We start from the raw sequence: 19,420 nt of genomic DNA on the forward strand, positions 1-19,420 counted from the left end.
TCCCTTTCAATATACTGTAAAAGTCTTTGCTCTTGACTCACTTGTAAAGAGAGTCTTTGCAGCCATCTAATGGTGTAATAGCATCCTATTGCATATGCAACCCACTGTGCAACTCTCCCCGAAGGAGGAGGGAACGGAGGATGTAGTCGACGTCTACTGAAATGGGATCATGCGAGAGAGCCTATTGTCTTCAAGTATTATTGAATGAGCCAATGCACATTGGCGTGCGAGATCACATTGGCGTGCAAGATCGAGGGCAAGGGCAACTCAACTGGAGTAAAATAGTGCAAGTGTTTAGTCCATAGGAGGGGAATGGCGCAAGCTGACACTCAACTGGGGCTCACGGTGTTACTGGCTTGTATAAGAAGAGAGCACGCGGGAAGCAACCGGTTCGACACGTAGGCATTAGAATCTAGCGAACATATTAGGTATTGCCCAGCCTGCAGCTCTACAGACATCTGTCAGCAAGGCACCCTGCGCCAACGCCCAGGAGGCGGTAACATTCCTTGTGGAGTGAGTCCATAAGTTCTTTCAAAGCACTGATTGACACTGAATGACAACATTTGCCCAAACATGGTAAATCAATGTTAAAAATATCTTTCCTGGTGAACTTACAGTAAAGACACTTTAGAGTTGAAAATTGATTTCCTAAAATCCACTATCCAATGGGCCAACCTCTGCTTGGAGACAGCCTTTCCCTTCTGCTGGCCTCCGTAACAGATGAAGAGCTGCTCTGAGGTCCTAAAGCTTTGCATTCTGTCCACATACAGGTGCAGAGTGCGGACGGGACAGGGGAAAAGTCAGGGCTGGGTATGCCTCCTCCTGGGGTAGCGCTTGCAGGTTCACCGCCTGTTCCCGAAAGGGAGTGGTAGGAACCTTGGGCAGATATCCAGGCCGAGGTCTCAGGATAACTTGAAATTTAGCTGGCCCGAATTCCAGGCACGATTGACCTGGAACGATTGTTGACCCAAAATGCGTGCAAGTCCCCACCCTCTTGATGGAGGCCTAAGCAAGCAGGAGAACTGTCTATTGGGACAGAATTTTTAACTCTGCTACCTGTAGTGGCTCAAAGGGAGGTCTCTGCAGTGTGGTTAGCACCAGAGATAAGTCCCTAGAGGGTACAGAGGGGGGATGAGTTGGATTCAGTCTTCTCGCTCCCATCAGGAACCTGACGATCAGATGGTCCCTTCCCAAGGACTTTCCATCCACTGCATCGTGATGTACGGCAATAGCGGCAACATACGCCTTGAGGTTGGAGTGGGACAGCCAACACTCCAACCCATCTTGCAGGAAAGAAAGCACAGGACTTTCAAGCATCTTCGGGGGTCTTCTTGGTGAGAAGAACACCACTCAATGAATAGGTTCCACTTCAGGGCGTAAGCATGCCTCGTAGGGGGTACTCTCGCAGAAGTGATGGTATCTACGACTGACTGCGGTAGATCACCTAGAACCTCCTTGTCCCGTCCAGGGACCAGACCTGAAGTTTCCAACAGTCTGGACGCGGGTGCCATATGGTGCCCTGTCCCTGAGAGAGGAGGTCCTTCCTCAGAGGAAGAGGCCAGGGAGGGGCTGTCGAGAGGAGTATTAGTTGAAGGAACCAGATCCGGTTGGGCCAATAAGGGGCAACTTGCAAAACCTGCTCCTGTTCCTCCCTGACTTTGCACAACAGCTGAGCAATAAGGCTCACTGGGGGAAATGCATACTTGCGAAAGCCCCAGGGCCAGCTGTGGGCCAGTGCATCTGTGCCCAGGGTCCCCTCGACACAGGGATAAAACAACTGGCAATGGGACGAGTCCAGGAGTCAAACAGATCTATCTGTGTGGCCCTGAAATGGTCCCATATCAGCTGGACCGCCTGGAATGGAATGGAGTCGCCATTCTCCCGAGGCCACAATCTGTCGTGAGAGCTCATCGAAGGCATGGTTGAGCAGGCCAGGGCTGTAAATGGCACAAAGCGACTTCAAATGCTTCTGACCCCATTGGAGGTGGTGGCGGGCGAGTTGTGACATGCGACGGGGAACATAGACCACCTTGACAGTACGCAACAGTCTCAGTGTTGTCCATATGGATCAGTACATGCTTGCCGGACAGCGTCGTGTTGAGGCGTCTCAAAGCAAGGTATACTGCTAACAACTCGAGGCAGTTGATGTGCCAATGCATGTAGGACGCCGTCCAGTTGCAGCTACTTCATGCCTGTTGTACGTGGCCCCCCAGCTGGTGTTGAAGGCGTCTGTGGAGACCACAGCGTGCCTGGACACTTGTTCTAGGGGCACTCCGGCCCGGAGAAACAAAGGGTCCGACTGGATTCTGCTTTTGATGAAATTCAGGCTGTACAGCACCGACCGGACACGATCCTCTGTGAGGCGCACCCTGTGTTGGAGTGAGTCCAGCTCCAAACCGAGAAAAGAGATCCTCTGCACGGGGGGAGTTTGCTCTTCCTCCAGCTGACCTGAGGACCTAACTGGCTGATGTGCCGAAGCAGCAAATCCCTGTGTTAGCATAACTGCTCCCGAGACTGAGCTATAAGCCAGTCGTCGAAACGCAAATGCGAAACGCAGAAATGGCCTGTATTGCAGCAGGATGGACACATGGAAGTATGCGTCCTTCAGGTCGATCTCTGCAAACCAATCATGGGGATGGATGCATTGGAAAATGCGCTTCTGCTTCAGCATTCTGAACAGGAGCTTGTGAAAAGCCCGGTTCAGGATTCGCAGGTCCAAGATCGGTTGTAACCCACCACCTTTCTTAGGTATAATAAAGTACGGGCTGTAGAAGCCAGTCTTTATCTGAGCTACAGACACCAGCTCTATCATGTCCTTCGCCAGCAGAACACCGATTTCCACACACATGACAGGAGCAGATGCGCCCCACACCGAAGTGTGGCGAAAGCCACTGTACTTGGCCTGGCGTCGGCAGAACTGAATCGTACCATCAGGCTCGGCTACATGGAGGAGCCTGCTGGACGGGTATCAGGGGTACCAGAGGCACCACAGGCACATCCTAGGTGAGGCAGCAAGGTGGAGGACAGGGACCCAGATCGGAAGGTCTGTGGGTGGCCCGAAGCGGGGACTGAGTGGACAATGCCTCACTTACCTGTCTCCACGGGGCAGCAGTGGAGAGTTCCAGGGTGGGCAAGGTAATAGGGACACGCTCTTCGCGGACGAAGGCCTCAACACTGTGACAGTCATATTTCCACAATGAAAATATGTACTGTCCACAAAAGCTGCCTCAGCATGCTGTAAACCCAAACACGTGATGCAACAATTGTGACCATCAGAGAGACAGGGAACGATCGCATCCAGAATCGCACGGGCAGAATGACATCTTGAAAAAGACACAAACGCACCTGTTTTGCTCTTTTAGGAAGTGAAAAACTCACGGTGAAAAGCACACAGGGGAATGGCCGCGGCAACACCGACACAGGAATGGTGCAGCCCGTATCAGTGAAGCGCTCACTTTTTTTGCCCTCAACCAGCTGTCAACACACACACACAAAAAAAAACAATTTCTTGCTGTCAAAACAGCAGTTGAGATCGCTCGTTGTATAACAACACTCTTCAGAAGACCTAAACATGAGCTCGACCCCGAAGCAAAAGGCAAATGGTGCATGCATCTACTTCCGTATTTATACGAGATGCAGATCTCACACGCCAATGTGCATTGGCTCATTCAATAATACTCAAAGACAATAGGCTCCAAGGCGTGATCCCATTTCAGTCGACGTCGACTATGTCCAATGTTATCAACTAAAGGAAAACTAGCTAACTTTTACCGAAACCACAATTACTAACGGACCCTTTATTAATGCCAAATTTATTGACATATTTAAATAAACAAAAGTATAAGATATTTGTACAATAGGAAATAAACAGTTCAGTCAAAAGTACAAAAGCAGCTAGTAAATGATTATCATTAAAGTTATTAAACTTAACTTTGCCCCAGGCCAAGTCAATTTGCTCTGGAAAAAGTAGGCCAAATTAATAAGACCAAAGATTGCCCGCTTGATATAGCCAAAATGAATAATACCTCATGTTTAAACTACTGTATGTAAATAAGAGACAGCAGCAAATTCCCGTAGGACTGGCCGAGAGGAAGGAAGGAAAGGTAAAACTCTTAAAACTATATTCCGTGACACAATAACAGTAGTATTTGTAAAATTATGTTGGTTTGCTCGTCCACCATGACACTCACTGTGAGAAATGCTGCAAGGGGAGTGATACAAATGGTGAAATGGTAACAATGCTGAAAAAAAGGCTCTCAGACAATCAGATTCAAGAACCAGAAAGAACTGTTGTATAAATATATATGCTCTATATCAAGTTAAAATATTTGTTTTTCTTTTATGAGGGCAAACTCATGTAGATTTTGTTGAGATGGTTACAATGATATTCACCAGCCACTTCAATCAATTTATTAGACAAAGCCAATAACTGCTTCTCTCTCTCTCTCTCTCTCTCTCTCTCTCTCTCTCTCTCTCTCTCTCTCTCTCTCTCTCTCTCTCTCTCACTCTCTCTCTCTCTCTCTCTCTCTCTCTCTCTCTCTCTCTCTCTCTCTCTCTCTCTCTCTCTCTCTAGGTAACTGAGACCAGAACCGGCCCTTTGGGCTGCAGTAACTATGACAACCTCGACTCCGTCAGCTCCGTTCTGGTTCACAGCCAGGAGAACAAAGTTCAATTGCAAGGTACACAATCCCACACTTCCTCATAAAACACTTCCCCCCATTCTGCTGTTAATTCTGAAGTGTTTTCCCGAGGTTGTGGTTGTGTGATGAGCCATGGTAGCAACATGATCAAAGCGTTGATGCCGCCGTTGTCTAATTAGCCTGCTAATTATACACAAAACTTGAATGTTGATAGTTGACTGTGCTTGCTAATTAGATTAAAGGATTTAGCAACTGACGAGACGGAGGCCCTTTTGACTCTCAGCCATGGAAAAGCAAAGGCATGTGTGGTCGACCTAACACTTCTGTATTTCTCATTCTAGGACTTCAGGCTATTCTGCCTAGTTATTTAAGTAGCAGCTTTGTTCAGGCTGCCTTAGGCTACATAGGCTGCAATGCTGAAGGCCAGTTTGTGTGCAAAGACAATGATTGCTGGTGCCAATGCAGCAAGGAGTTTCCCCAGTGTAACTGCCCCGAGGCTGATATCCGCTCCCAGGAAAGCTACCTGGAGCGCATGAGGGAGGCCTGGAGACAGGAGAATCAGGAATTTCAAGACTCAGGTGCCATAACATCTTGTTTTTTCTCTGTGGAGCTTTTTTGTCCCCTCCATACACATGCATGAAGTGCTGGTGTCTCCATTAGGCCACAAGACTGCTTCCCTTCCTTGGGAACTTCACCAAAAATCGCCTCTTTTTTTAAACAATACTGACCGGCTGACTGTACATTATCCCACGTATTACCTGATACCAGTGTTGTTATTATCAACCAAAGCTATTAAACTATTAAAAATAATTAAATATTAGTGATTATGATTATGTAGTATTATACTTTAGTATTTAGTAATATTACTACTAAGACTTGAACTGAAGTAAAAATGTAAAATCTATTTTACATTTTTTAGAAATATGAAATTTATATTATAGAAATATAAAGAAAAGACCTATAGCAACCGACCTATAGCAACCAGACGAACACTATTACAGTATTACTAGTTTTTTTACTGACATTTTTGTATTTTGCTGACAACTACATTTTGAAAATCTTCTTCATTCACATTTCCATTTTCATTAGATGAGTTCCAGAGCTTCATGGGTAAATTACCAACACAGAGCGCTCTAAATTCTTCAAGAATCCAGCAATTGTGGAGGACGGACAGCGCTCTACAGCAGCGCTACAGGCAGCTAGAAAGCCGCGTTAGCCTCCTGCTCTCCAAGACACGACGAACTGCTAACAAGCTCTTCAGCCTCAGCAAGAGATGCCGCATTCGGCCCAAAATAGTGTCTCTAAGGGAGAGGTAAAATGTATTTATAGGCACACATTATTCCCATGAATCCTAATTTTTTTGTTGTATAATTATGCATGCTATGCAAATGAAGCTACATGAAAAACTTCAAAGTTTTAGTCTATAACGAATTCTGATTTTTTTTTTTTTTTGTATCATTAAACTGAAAAAGTTTTATTTTGTTTTAGCTGAAATTGTTTGTTTTTCTATCCCATCCCATAGGGAATCACAAATAAGATCCCTTCAATATTTCAGTTGTTTTCTTCTAGACAGTAATGAAAAGGACAACCAATGGAGACTTTTGCTTTTGGGGTAATTCACCCCCTAAAAATGGGAATGAGTAAATCAATATTTGGGGTCCACATGCATCAGAAACTTTTAAAACCAACAATGTTGGTTGTTTTGTGTCTATTTGTTACGTAATGTATTGATGATGCATAAATTAAACATAAGTAAAATCTCGATCAAGTCTATTGAGCTTTGAAAGGGTGAGCTCTCAGCAATTTAATATCCCTCTGGGATTGTGAAAACACTTTGAATGAGTATTAGACTACTGGATTTTGATTTGAAAGCGCAATTGTTTAGCCAAGTCCGATCTCCAAGCAAGTGTAAAAGACTAATGACTAATCTATTGTTTAACCACCCACCACAGCCTCTGAGGCTACAGCTGCACTAATGGAGTACTTTTGTCCTACCAGTGCTTTCAAAGGCAGATATTAGCAGAGCTGAAGGTTAGAAACCAATTAGTGCCGTTTCTAAACAAAACTGTCTATTGGCAGTCATCGTTTGTTGCGAATCATTGCTTTATGATCTTTGCAATTATTTGCATTCATTACAAGCTATACAAAATTATTACTCATTTTTTTTCTTTTTCTTTTTACTGTTGGTTTTCCTAGACCATTGGGCTACTGGCTACAGTTCACCCTGTCCGTCCTGTACTGCAGTGAGAATAACCAACTGGGATTTTACACAGAGGAATTACGGACTTGTGCCTGTCCGTACGAGAACCCCTCGTGCCAGGGTGTCATCCCATGCGAAGTCGGTGATGGCCACCGTTGCGCTTCCTGCTCCGTGGACAACCGCACCCGCTGCTCCAGCTGCAACCCAGGTTACGTTCTCAGTCATGGAGTTTGTAAATACGCCGTACCCAACCCCACAGACCACTACCTGGGCTTTGAGACAGACCTACAAGACCTGGAGCTACGCTACCTACTGCAACACCGAGACGGCCGCATCACCACGCATGCGATCTTCGTCAGCAACGACGTGCGCCTCAATGTTTGGTTCGACCCATCTTGGAGAAAGAGGATGCTGCTTACGCTAAAGAGTAACAAGTTCAAATCCAACCGTGTTCATATGCTCCTGGGCATCTCACTGCAGATCTGCATGACCAAGAACTCCACCTTAGAGCCCGCGCTGTCCGTCTACGTCAACCCTTTTGGCGGAAGCCATTCAGAAAGCTGGACTATGCCCATCAATCAAAACAGCTACCCGGACTGGGAGAAAACCAAGCTAGACATTCCTTTGGATTGCTTCAATTGGACCTTGACTTTAGGCAACCGGTGGAAGAGCTTTTTTGAGACTGTTCACTTTTACCTGAGGAGCCGCATTCGGACCGAGTCCTCTCAGGGGAACGACACGGTCTACTTCGAGCCTCTAGAAACGATGGATTCCTCCCAGAACTTAGGATACATGAAGATCAACAGCATGCAGCTGTTTGGTTACAGTATGCACTTTGATCCCGAGGCTATCCAGGACCTGATCCTACAGTTGGACTATCCGTACACTCTGGGATCTCAAGACTCTGCCCTGCTGCAGCTAATGGAGATCCGATACCGGGTCAATAGACTGTCTCCTCCTGGACCACTGCCATTAGATCTGTTCTCCTGCCTACTCCGACATAGGCTCAAACTGTCGAGCTCCGAGGTACAGAGAATACTCTCCTCACTGCAGACTTTTAGTGCCAAACAGCCGTTCTACAAAGAGTATGAACCTGCGAAACTTTGTAGTTAGAAAAGCAAACTAATTTATTTTTGCCATTGATGTTTTGCTTTACTCGCTGAGAAGTTAATTTAACTGTTGCCGTTTGATATGAAGTCATTACTGTTCATAGACTTGGTACATATTTGATGTCTTTGGTTCAAATGGTAGTTCAGACTAAACAAAGTTTTGCACAATTTTATCAACTCTGCCATGTTTGAATTAAATAAAATAGGCAAAAAGACCTAGTTAAAAAAAATCTAACATTTTGTTTTGTTTTTGAAGCTGACGGATTGGGTTTGGCTGGATCCCAACTCTGCAATAGAACACAAGAATGTATTTTTAACAAAAATGTTCCATTCGCAAATTAGTTGGAAGTCAATCTAACGAAACTCCTCAATAACACATCAAGATATGGAAGGTGGTTTCCATCACAGAATAGTAAAAATGAAAGATAATTGCAACTTTTTATCTTACAATTCTAACGTTTTTTAAGCAACTGTTTTCAGCGTTTATAATAATAATATGATAATATTTCTTTAGCAGCAATATTAGAATGATTTCTGAGTAATGATGCTGCAAATTCAGCTTTGGATCACATCAATAAATTACATTTGAAAGTATTTAAAGTTATTTTAAATTACGTATATTGATATTTCACAATATTACTGTTTTTTTATCAAAATGCCTTGGTGAGCATAAGACACTTATTTCAAAAACATTAAAACATCTTACCGACACCAAATGACTATATATGTATACATTTATATGAATTTAGGGAATGTATTTTAAATCCAGTCCTGTAAGTTTTGAAAGAGAATACTGAAGTACACCATTAAAAGTTCTATTGGCACTGACAGCAGAGGTGCTGCTATTCCTTCAAATGTGTAATCCAGATCTACAGCATAAAGATATCAGCTGAAGCGAACAAGCTAGTAATGGCTTATATTCAAATGAATGGTGGATATTCAAATGAATTAATTTGCTGAAATACATAAATATGTATTGATCTGTCAATGGAGGGCAATTTTCCCATTCCTGAGATTCATTTTAAAATTCACGCCAAAATCAGATTTGCGTTCTGAAACATCAATCACATGGTCATTAATAAACATTATTTCCTGCCTGATTCACATGGCATATTCCAACGTTCCATCACACCTTAGTGTGTGAAGAGGCTCTTAACAACCCCTAAAGACGGACAGCATATGGTCTCCTCCTACTTTCTTTGTGGCAAATTTAGTGCCCTAAATGCACGGTCCTGAGAGACGAGCGCTGGCACTTATCAGCAGGCGAATAACGATGAGGAGAGTGACCTCCCTCAGTCCTCCACTCCGTCATCGCTCCCGGTGTGATGGATGAGCACTGAGGAGATGGAGACATGCAGCGTTCAAAAGGCTGGCACCCTGTACAGAGCCCATTATCAGACATCCTTCTCCACGACAGCAGGAGTCTGTTCAAAGCGTGTGAGCTATTTACCTCGGTTGCTGGGGTTCAGATGAATTTGTTTTTGGTTCTGCGAAACCATCTGCTGCTCCAGAGTGCTGCGTGGTCGTGATTGGCAGCAGCATTGTGAAGTAAATGTCCCCATGTTTCTATCTCGCAGACAAGCGTGACTCGCCACATAAGGTGACCAGATTTCCAGTGTGTCAGTGTGGTTCACTTTGGGTTCACACAGAAATTCAACCATAGTGATGGCATGCTAAAATGGTGGATGAAAACATAAAAGTGCAAGGGATCGCAAGTCTGATCTGACAGGATCCCGGACAGCAGGGAAGAAACAACACTGAATGCAAATCATTTAAATGCAAAGTATCTTTTTGTTGATGTCAAAGGCCATGCATCCAATCAAACTCTATGGTATTTGGCCGTGCATTCATCTATCATTTGGTCGAAGCTATAGTCAATTCGGCAGATGTCAACATGGACAGGTGGTGTGACATGCACTTATCATCAGAAACCGTTATTTAAAGAGATAGTTCACCTATGTTGTCACCCTCATGTCGTTCCAAGCTTATTTGACTTTCTTTCTTCTGCTGAACACAAAAGAAAATCTTTAAGAATGTCCATAACCAAACAAATATAGGTTGCCATCGACTTGAGAGTGGGAGTTCAGGAAATTAAAGTGTTATGTTTTGTGTTGCAATTTATTGGCTTATTATTTTTATATAACATAAGGATTAATGGTGAGATGGTCATCTATACATTTATTCAAAATATATTACAAATGTACGGAGCACCCCTAGTCCCACTTTGGCAAAAAAAATAAAAATAATTATAACTATCTCGTGGCCTCAAGATAGTAACTTGAGGCCACAAGTTACTATCTTGAGGCCACGAATTAGTATCTTGAGGCCACGAGTTACTATCTTGAGGCCACGAGTTACTATCTTGAGGCCACGATTTACTATCTTGAGGCCACGAGTTAGTATCTTGAGGCCACAAGTTACTATCTTGAGGCCACGAGTTGCTATCTTGAGGCCACGAGTTACTATCTTGAGGCCACGAGTTAGTATCTTGAGGCCACAAAATAGTATCTTGAGGCCACGAGTTACTATCTTGAGGCCACGAGTTACTATCTTGAGGCCACGAGTTACTATCTTGAGGCCACAAAATAGTATCTTGAGGCCACGAGTTACTATCTTGAGGCCACGAGTTACTGTCTTGAGGCCACGAGTTACTATCTTGAGGCCACGGGTTAGTATCTTGAGGCCACAAATTACTATCTTGAGGCCACGAAATAGTATCTTGAGGCCACGAGTTACTATCTTGAGGCCACGAGTTACTATCTTGAGGCCACGAGTTACTATCTTGAGGCCACGAGTTACTATCTTGAGGCCACGAGTTAGTATCTTGAGGCCACGATTTACTATCTTGAGGCCACGAGTTAGTATCTTGAGGCCACGAGTTACTATCTTGAGGCCACGAAATAGTATCTTGAGGCCACGAGTTACTATCTTGAGGCCACGAATTACTATCTTGAGGCCACAAGTTACTATCTTGAGGCCACGAGTTAGTATCTTGAGGCCACGAGTTACTATCTCGAGGCCACGAGTTAGTATCTTGAGGCCACGATTTACTATCTTGAGGCCACGAGTTAGTATCTTGAGGCCACGATTTACTATCTTGAGGCCACGAGTTAGTATCTTGAGGCCACGAAATAGTATCTTGAGGCCACGAGTTAGTATCTTGAGGCCACGAGTTACTATCTTGAGGCCACGAAATAGTATCTTGAGGCCACGAGTTAGTATCTTGAGGCCACGAGTTAGTATCTTGAGGCCACGAGTTACTATCTTGAGGCCACGAGTTACTATCTCGAGGCCACGAGTTAGTATCTTGAGGCCACGATTTACTATCTTGAGGCCACGAGTTAGTATCTTGAGGCCACGATTTACTATCTTGAGGCCACGAGTTAGTATCTTGAGGCCACGAAATAGTATCTTGAGGCCACGAGTTAGTATCTTGAGGCCACGAGTTACTATCTTGAGGCCACGAAATAGTATCTTGAGGCCACGAGTTAGTATCTTGAGGCCACGAGTTAGTATCTTGAGGCCACGAGTTACTATCTTGAGGCCACGAGTTAGTATCTTGAGGCCACGATTTACTATCTTGAGGCCACGAGTTAGTATCTTGAGGCCACGAGTTACTATCTTGAGGCCACGAAATAGTATCTTGAGGCCACGAGTTACTATCTTGAGGCCACGAATTACTATCTTGAGGCCACGAAATAGTATCTTGAGGCCACGAGTTAGTATCTTGAGGCCACGAGTTACTATCTTGAGGGCACGAGTTACTATCTTGAGGCCACGAGTTAGTATCTTGAGGCCACAAGTTACTATCTTGAGGCCACGAGTTAGTATCTTGAGGCCACGAGTTACTATCTCGAGGCCACGAGTTAGTATCTTGAGGCCACGATTTACTATCTTGAGGCCACGAGTTAGTATCTTGAGGCCACGATTTACTATCTTGAGGCCACGAGTTAGTATCTTGAGGCCACGAAATAGTATCTTGAGGCCACGAGTTAGTATCTTGAGGCCACGAGTTACTATCTTGAGGCCACGAAATAGTATCTTGAGGCCACGAGTTAGTATCTTGAGGCCACGAGTTAGTATCTTGAGGCCACGAGTTACTATCTTGAGGCCACGAGTTAGTATCTTGAGGCCACGAGTTACTATCTCGAGGCCACGAGTTAGTATCTTGAGGCCACGATTTACTATCTTGAGGCCACGAGTTAGTATCTTGAGGCCACGATTTACTATCTTGAGGCCACGAGTTAGTATCTTGAGGCCACGAAATAGTATCTTGAGGCCACGAGTTAGTATCTTGAGGCCACGAGTTACTATCTTGAGGCCACGAAATAGTATCTTGAGGCCACGAGTTAGTATCTTGAGGCCACGAGTTAGTATCTTGAGGCCACGAGTTACTATCTTGAGGCCACGAGTTAGTATCTTGAGGCCACGATTTACTATCTTGAGGCCACGAGTTAGTATCTTGAGGCCACGAGTTACTATCTTGAGGCCACGAAATAGTATCTTGAGGCCACGAGTTACTATCTTGAGGCCACGAATTACTATCTTGAGGCCACGAAATAGTATCTTGAGGCCACGAGTTAGTATCTTGAGGCCACGAGTTACTATCTTGAGGGCACGAGTTACTATCTTGAGGCCACGAGTTAGTATCTTGAGGCCACGATTTACTATCTTGAGGCCACGAGTTAGTATCTTGAGGCCACGAGTTACTATCTTGAGGCCACGAAATAGTATCTTGAGGCCACGAGTTACTATCTTGATGCCACGAGTTAGTATCTTGAGGCCACGAATTACTATCTTGAGGCCACGAGTTTCTATCTTGAGGGCACGAGTTACTATCTTGAGGCCACGAGTTACTATCTTGAGGCCACAAAATAGTATCTTGAGGCCACGAGTTACTATCTTGAGGCCACGAGTTACTGTCTTGAGGCCACGAGTTACTATCTTGAGGCCACGGGTTAGTATCTTGAGGCCACAAATTACTATCTTGAGGCCACGAAATAGTATCTTGAGGCCACGAGTTACTATCTTGAGGCCACGAGTTACTATCTTGAGGCCACGAGTTACTATCTTGAGGCCACGAGTTAGTATCTTGAGGCCACGATTTACTATCTTGAGGCCACGAGTTAGTATCTTGAGGCCACGAGTTACTATCTTGAGGCCACGAAATAGTATCTTGAGGCCACGAGTTACTATCTTGATGCCACGAGTTAGTATCTTGAGGCCACGAGTTAGTATCTTGAGGCCACGAGTTACTATCTTGAGGGCACGAGTTACTATCTTGAGGCCACGAGTTAGTATCTTGAGGCCACGATTTACTATCTTGAGGCCACGAGTTAGTATCTTGAGGCCACGAGTTACTATCTTGAGGCCACGAAATAGTATCTTGAGGCCACGAGTTACTATCTTGATGCCACGAGTTAGTATCTTGAGGCCACGAATTACTATCTTGAGGCCACAAGTTACTATCTTGAGGCCACGAGTTACTATCTTGAGGCCACGAGTTACTATCTTGAGGCCACGAGTTAGTATCTTGAGGCCACGAATTACTATCTTGAGGCCACAAGTTACTATCTTGAGGCCACGAGTTACTATCTTGAGGCCACGAGATAGTATCTTGAGGCCAGGAGTTACTATCTTGAGGCCACAAGTTACTATCTTGAGGCCACAAGTTACTATCTTATAATAATTATTATAATAATTATTATTATTATTTTTATTTATTTTATTTTTTTGCCAAAGTGGGACTAGGGGGCGTACGAATGTGATTTATACATTGATTTAGACTTGAATATGTTTTTAATTTCTGAATTTAAATTCCTTTTCATATTTTAAGTCGTGAAGCCAGAAATGTCAGGGTGATATACAGTACAGTATCTGCCCTAATATACATAAAAAGAAAAAGGCTCATTAGAGGATGAAATTCTTTGAGGAGAAAAAGTTCACTTCATATTAATTTTTGAAAGTCAACAAATCTTAAAAAGTCAGTGTGTGTCAAGATCAATATCTCTTTTGAAGTCAGCAGGAATTAAACAGTCATCTATTTTCTAAATATCTGCTATAGATAGTATTGTAACAATTGATCCATTCATTAGTGTTGTTTATTAAAATAATAAATGTTTAATCTAATAATAATTAATTTAATCTAAATGTCATAACTGGATTTTTTTTTTTTTGGTGACGTAAGCTAGCATTCATCTGCCTTCACTTTTAAGAGCAACGACCACATCTCAAAACCAAACTATCGCTAATCTGTTCAACTCAGATGGACACTCACCTAAAGGAGTATAAGGAACACCATACTAATACTGTGTTTGACCCCTTTCACCCAGAACTGCCTCAACTGGTGCTGAAAGCATTCTTTAGAAATGTTGTCTCTTATTGATAGGATAGCATCTTGCAGTTGATGGAGATTTGTGCAATGCACATCCAGGGCACACACGAAGCTCCAGCACATACCAAAGATCTAATGTTCTCATTCTGTTTACGCCAAATTCTGACTCTACCATCCGAATGTTTCAACAGTAATCGAGACTCATCAGACCAGTCAACATTTTTCCAGTCTTTAACTGTCCAATTTTGGCGAGCTCCTGCAAATTGTAGCCTCTTTTTCCTCTTTGTAATGGAGATGAGTGGTTCTGCTGTTGTAGCCTATCCGCCTCAAGGTTGTGTGTGTTGGCTTCACAAATGCTTTGCTGCATACCTCAGTTGAAGGGCTGGGCGGTATATCGAGTTTGTACAATATATCGATATATATACTTTTTTGAAACGATGTGAAATGAGGCAATACCGTTTATATCGATACAGTAGTTACATGATATTATTACATCTGAAAAATAGCAGAGGTTGCAGTGAGCTGCTGCAGTCAAAGTAGCTTAGTACAATTTGTCCTAATTATGACACAAGCTTCAAAATAACTGATAAGATATAGTTGCTCTGACAGAGACTGTTGATGACTGACAGATAAATAGGCTACATTGTTAAATGCAGAGGCGGACACAGAGTGCACAGCTTAATTACTTGAGTAAAAGTACATTTACCCCTTGCTAAATTTTACTCAAGTACAAGAAAAAGTACTACTGTCAAATGTCTACTTAAGCAAAAGTACCAAAGTACTTGTTTTTAAAAGTACTGAAAGAGTACAAGATTACAAGACAAGTACAAGATTTTACTACTGCCACAGTGGTTACATTTACAGAAACATCCTATGGAGTTATGGAAAATGTTCATGTTAATACCTTGGAGAATGTAAAAGGAATTGAAAGTAAAATCAAGTCAAATTCATCTTTTTACCATGTTGCTTTATTTAACATTTAAGAACATTTAAAAAAAAAAAATCAGAAAATTGAAATAGTCTGGCAGCTGGGGCCATGGATTGTTACATTCCCGGGATGGACATGGACCTGCTGCGTCTTCATCCATTGTTTCGACTCTTATCTAAATCTGATCATGGAGTTGACTTTGGCGGAAAGCTGATTGCTGATAGATTGTCCCAATCAGTGGCGCTGGTGCCTGAACAATCCAATCACGTTTGAGAGGGAAACAACAAATTGAGGGTTTCCGAGATTTTTATTTTTTACATGTTTTTTTTTTTTTTTTAGAAGTAGTAACTGGTACTCACAGTTATGGATAGAAATGTAGTGGATTAAAGAGTACAATATTTCCCTCTCAAATGTACTTGAGTAAAGTCATGAGTACTCCCCAAAAATGATCCTCGAGTAAAGTACAGATCCCTCAAAAATGTACTTAAGTACTGTACTCAAGTAAATCCACTCCGTTACTGTCCGGCCAACCCGATCTCACGGGAATTCGTGCGAATTTTACGAGGTGGCTAATTCGTAACAATTTGTACGACCTCACTCCTACGTATTAGTACGATTTTGCTAAATCTACCCCTGCTAAATCGACCTACCCCTGACCCCGCCCCTAAACATAACCGTCACGTGGGTTTAGACAAATCGTACAAATTCGTACGAGTGAGGTCGTATGAATTAGTACGAATTAGCCACTTTTGAATCACTCGTATGAATTCATACGAATTGGTCGTGAGATAGCGTAGGTCCGGCTCTGGTTAAATGCGTTTGAGATGTGGTGCATTCCTCAGTGCTCAACTTACATTTCACAGGTAATATTCTCCATCTGAAAATGTTATAAAGTAAAACAAATGTCAATTTCACTGTCAGCATAAGACGAGCTTCTGCAAGTGAATCTCGGCAAAAATTCAAGCTTCCGTGAACGAGCGCCGCCGCGCTTATGCACGTCAAACACAATCATTCTGACTAAAATAAACATTGCTAAAATATTCATTTTTGGAGACAATAAATGTGCCACATGTGGAATTTTAAACTTACAAGAATATTTGTATGAAAGTGACCATTATAAAGGGGTAATAAATGCAGGCTATAATTAGTTTGTGCTTTTGTTTTTGTTTTTATATTCATTTTTAGTTTAACCTTTCTGCAGTATCCAGTACTGGCTGGAATACATGGATGATATACCATATTTCCCAGTATCTACAACTCAAGAACATCGAAATCGGTATGCAAGCTGTGTTCGGAATGGCAGAGTATCATACAACTCATGCAATGTTTATACTGTGAAAAGTATGTGAATTTTCCCGCAATGCAATGAGGTCCATGTTGACGTTTCATCTTCGTGAAGAGTGTGGCATCAGTGAACTGGAATAATAGTAGGGAATAATTATAAATCTAACACGTTTAAGTTACTGTAAAGCATAAACTAGCTGTGTTACCATAAACACTAGCGATAGAAGCTCATAAATTTTATGCTACTTTTTGCATGTTTCCTGACCAAGTCCATCAAGTCACTTTTCGCCTGTTTAGCGCTTTATAGATTTCAAAGCAGCTTTACAGTAATAAACAGGGAAATAATGATTCTGTGATGCAAAAGAGTTTAATGCCGCAATGGAGCTCTAAAAAGAAACTAATGTTTTTACTCTTCAGCTCAAGTCCATTTAGTTTTGATTCAGGTCTGGTCAATAACTTAATAAGTTCATCAATTAGGAAAATTCAGTTAATGAGTTAATGATTATGAGTTCAATTCGGCTAGAAGGCATTGTTGTTTAGTAGAACCCTGTGCAAAAGAGAGCTTTTAGTCTGTTCAATGTAAACAAATCTCTCTCTTTTTTTGCGAATCATTTTTGCAAGTTCTCATCCCTCATAAGCTATGGCGTACTGACCACCGGCATAAAAACAATTAAAGCACATCTTAAATCAACATAACTTGTTCTTCCAACGACCAACAACCAGCACGCCAAACAATTCAGGCATTGCAACTATTCTACTCATGGGAAGTGGTTTAAATAAAGTCAAATCGCACCTTCCACGGATACCCACAACAGTGCCCCCAATTGAGTTGGCTACATGTCAATTACTTGTTATCCTGACAAAATATAGAGCATATACTACCATAAAATTTGTGATGATTTGAAAAACCCCGCTATACTGAGTTTTTTACATAATTTAAGTATTCTACACAGCAAAGACTGGTGTTAATGTGAGGAGCTATATATACCTGGACCCTTAAAATCAGCTATAATGTTGAATTTGATTCAAACATGATAATTATATTTTTGTCTTGAATCAAACCAGTTCATTTTTTTCAGTGTACATTTATTTGTTGAGCCAAATAAAAAGTAATCAACTGATTTTAAGTGAAAACCCTGATTCAATTTCATCACATCAACTCGACTACACCAACAAATTTAATTATGGGTCAAACCGAGACCGTTGTTGAGGACAGTCGGATATTTTCACTCAGGTTTGCACATAAAAAAGAATGGCTAGTGCATTTGAGGTGTTATATTTGTAAGGTATTGAGTTAATGTTCAATGTTTGTCATTTGACAACACTGCGTATCGTAAACTATTTCACACACTATTCTTAAAAAAATATATAGTAGGCAGTATGTCTTGGGCCGTAAGCAGTAAGTTAGTGTATCATTCTGAACATTTTTTTCTCCTTTAACATTAGTAGGTTAAATGTGCCATTTCTGCCACCCACTGGACTGGAGTTTGAAGCACTAACAGGACTGCAATGATGGCTGACACAATTGTACAGTACAGTTAAATATAATGTAATAATATTCCTTTTATTAAATTAAATTCTTTTTTATCTGAAGACATTTTATTATGAACAATTTGATTAGTAAATTAGGTCACCTCATAATGTCCAAAGTTAAATCTGGGAGCAAATAATTTTAGAACCACTGATCAAGGGTACAATGTAGCATTATTCTGAAAAAAAACTGCTTGAAATATATCAAAACAAGCGAACCTTCACTGTCGTCTGCTCTTCTCATCTCAGCGATTGAAGAAATGCTTTTGTACAGGAGTGAGAATTTTCTAGTTTTCAGACAGTGATAAGAAAATACAGAGTGAAAAGACTGCGAGTAACTGAAATTAAGTGGACCACTAAACTGACGGTTTTAAAAATCACAATGATGGACACAGGTTCTGCTGAATAACAACATCAGCAAAACCCACAGGATAATAAGATGGAGACTATGGGGATTAGTACTCCAGAAAACTGTACTGAGAAAATAAACAAAAACCAATTACTGTAGGTATAAAGAGAAAGACTTCAAAACAGACCTAATATGCCAATATCACAATGCAATCAAATATGTATAGTGATCAGAGCGACAAAACAATTATCCCATTCAGGGCTCACAGACAAACGGCACTGTTGGCTCATTCAAGTCAAAATCACTACTTAATTCACTCTAAATTCAAGCTCTAAATGAAAAATGCTTATTTGAATAGAAAAGTATAGAAAATATGCACTTTAGCTTTCCCTTTCCCCTCTGAGGTGGGCTGTTTAGCAAAAAAAAAAAGAAAAAAGTTTTATTTTTATTTCGAAAAAGTCTAAGAAGTCTATGGAGAGTCTTCACCCAAAAGGGGATGGGGACAAAATTGACAGTTAAGTTCCCAGATGTGCCGGTTGTGCGTGTAGTTTTTGATAAGAGTTCAACTATCTGGAGATCTGAATCTGAGTACTAAGTACATCTTAAAAGGCTGTATCTTCACTCAAAGAAAAAAGCATGGAGGTGAAGGACATCAAAAATAAAATGTAACAAAGACCAAAAATATTCTTCCACATTGTTTCTACGTTTTGAAAGATGCATCAGCACTTGTTTTTACGCGCAGGGCCTGGAACACTAAATCTATTTCTCCCTGTTGCTGCGCTTTCAATGCTGCCCTGGGGGCAGGAGGTATGGGCTGGTGTTAATGAACAGTTGAGCTGTAAAAGAGCTAAAAGCCTGAATGATCAATACAAAGGAAAGGTGCAAAAACAGGGAAAGTGTCTTGCCTGGTGTTTCACCACAAGGTCCAGAGTCAATCTGCTATATCTTTGAATAACACCATTTCTAAAAGGAATGTCAGCGTTGCCCTGCAATTGTCACACACATGGAGAAAGGAAAATGTAAGAATCAGCAGGCTTTCACACTCA

At 42.0% G+C, this 19,420-nt stretch overlaps 1 protein-coding gene and 1 long non-coding RNA gene across 2 annotated transcripts in view; both read left to right on the forward strand.

Moving 5' to 3' along the window:
* Positions 1 to 8,779, forward strand: part of brinp3b (BMP/retinoic acid inducible neural specific 3b) — a 32,812-nt gene extending 24,033 nt beyond the window's left edge. Inside the window, exons 5-8 of the mRNA XM_039661224.2 lie at positions 4,574 to 4,679; positions 4,982 to 5,218; positions 5,730 to 5,952; positions 6,837 to 8,779. Of these exons, the coding sequence (XP_039517158.2) occupies positions 4,574 to 4,679; positions 4,982 to 5,218; positions 5,730 to 5,952; positions 6,837 to 7,953 (1,683 nt within the window). The 3' untranslated portion in view covers positions 7,954 to 8,779. The remainder of the gene's footprint in view (positions 1 to 4,573; positions 4,680 to 4,981; positions 5,219 to 5,729; positions 5,953 to 6,836) is intronic.
* Positions 1 to 19,420, forward strand: part of LOC148981398 (uncharacterized) — a 169,961-nt gene that overhangs the window by 86,901 nt on the left and 63,640 nt on the right. The window lies entirely within an intron of this gene.

Source organism: Pimephales promelas, chromosome 5 (genome assembly GCF_988280905.1).
Source record: "Pimephales promelas chromosome 5, fPimPro1.hap1.1, whole genome shotgun sequence".
NCBI lineage: Eukaryota > Metazoa > Chordata > Actinopteri > Cypriniformes > Leuciscidae > Pimephales > Pimephales promelas.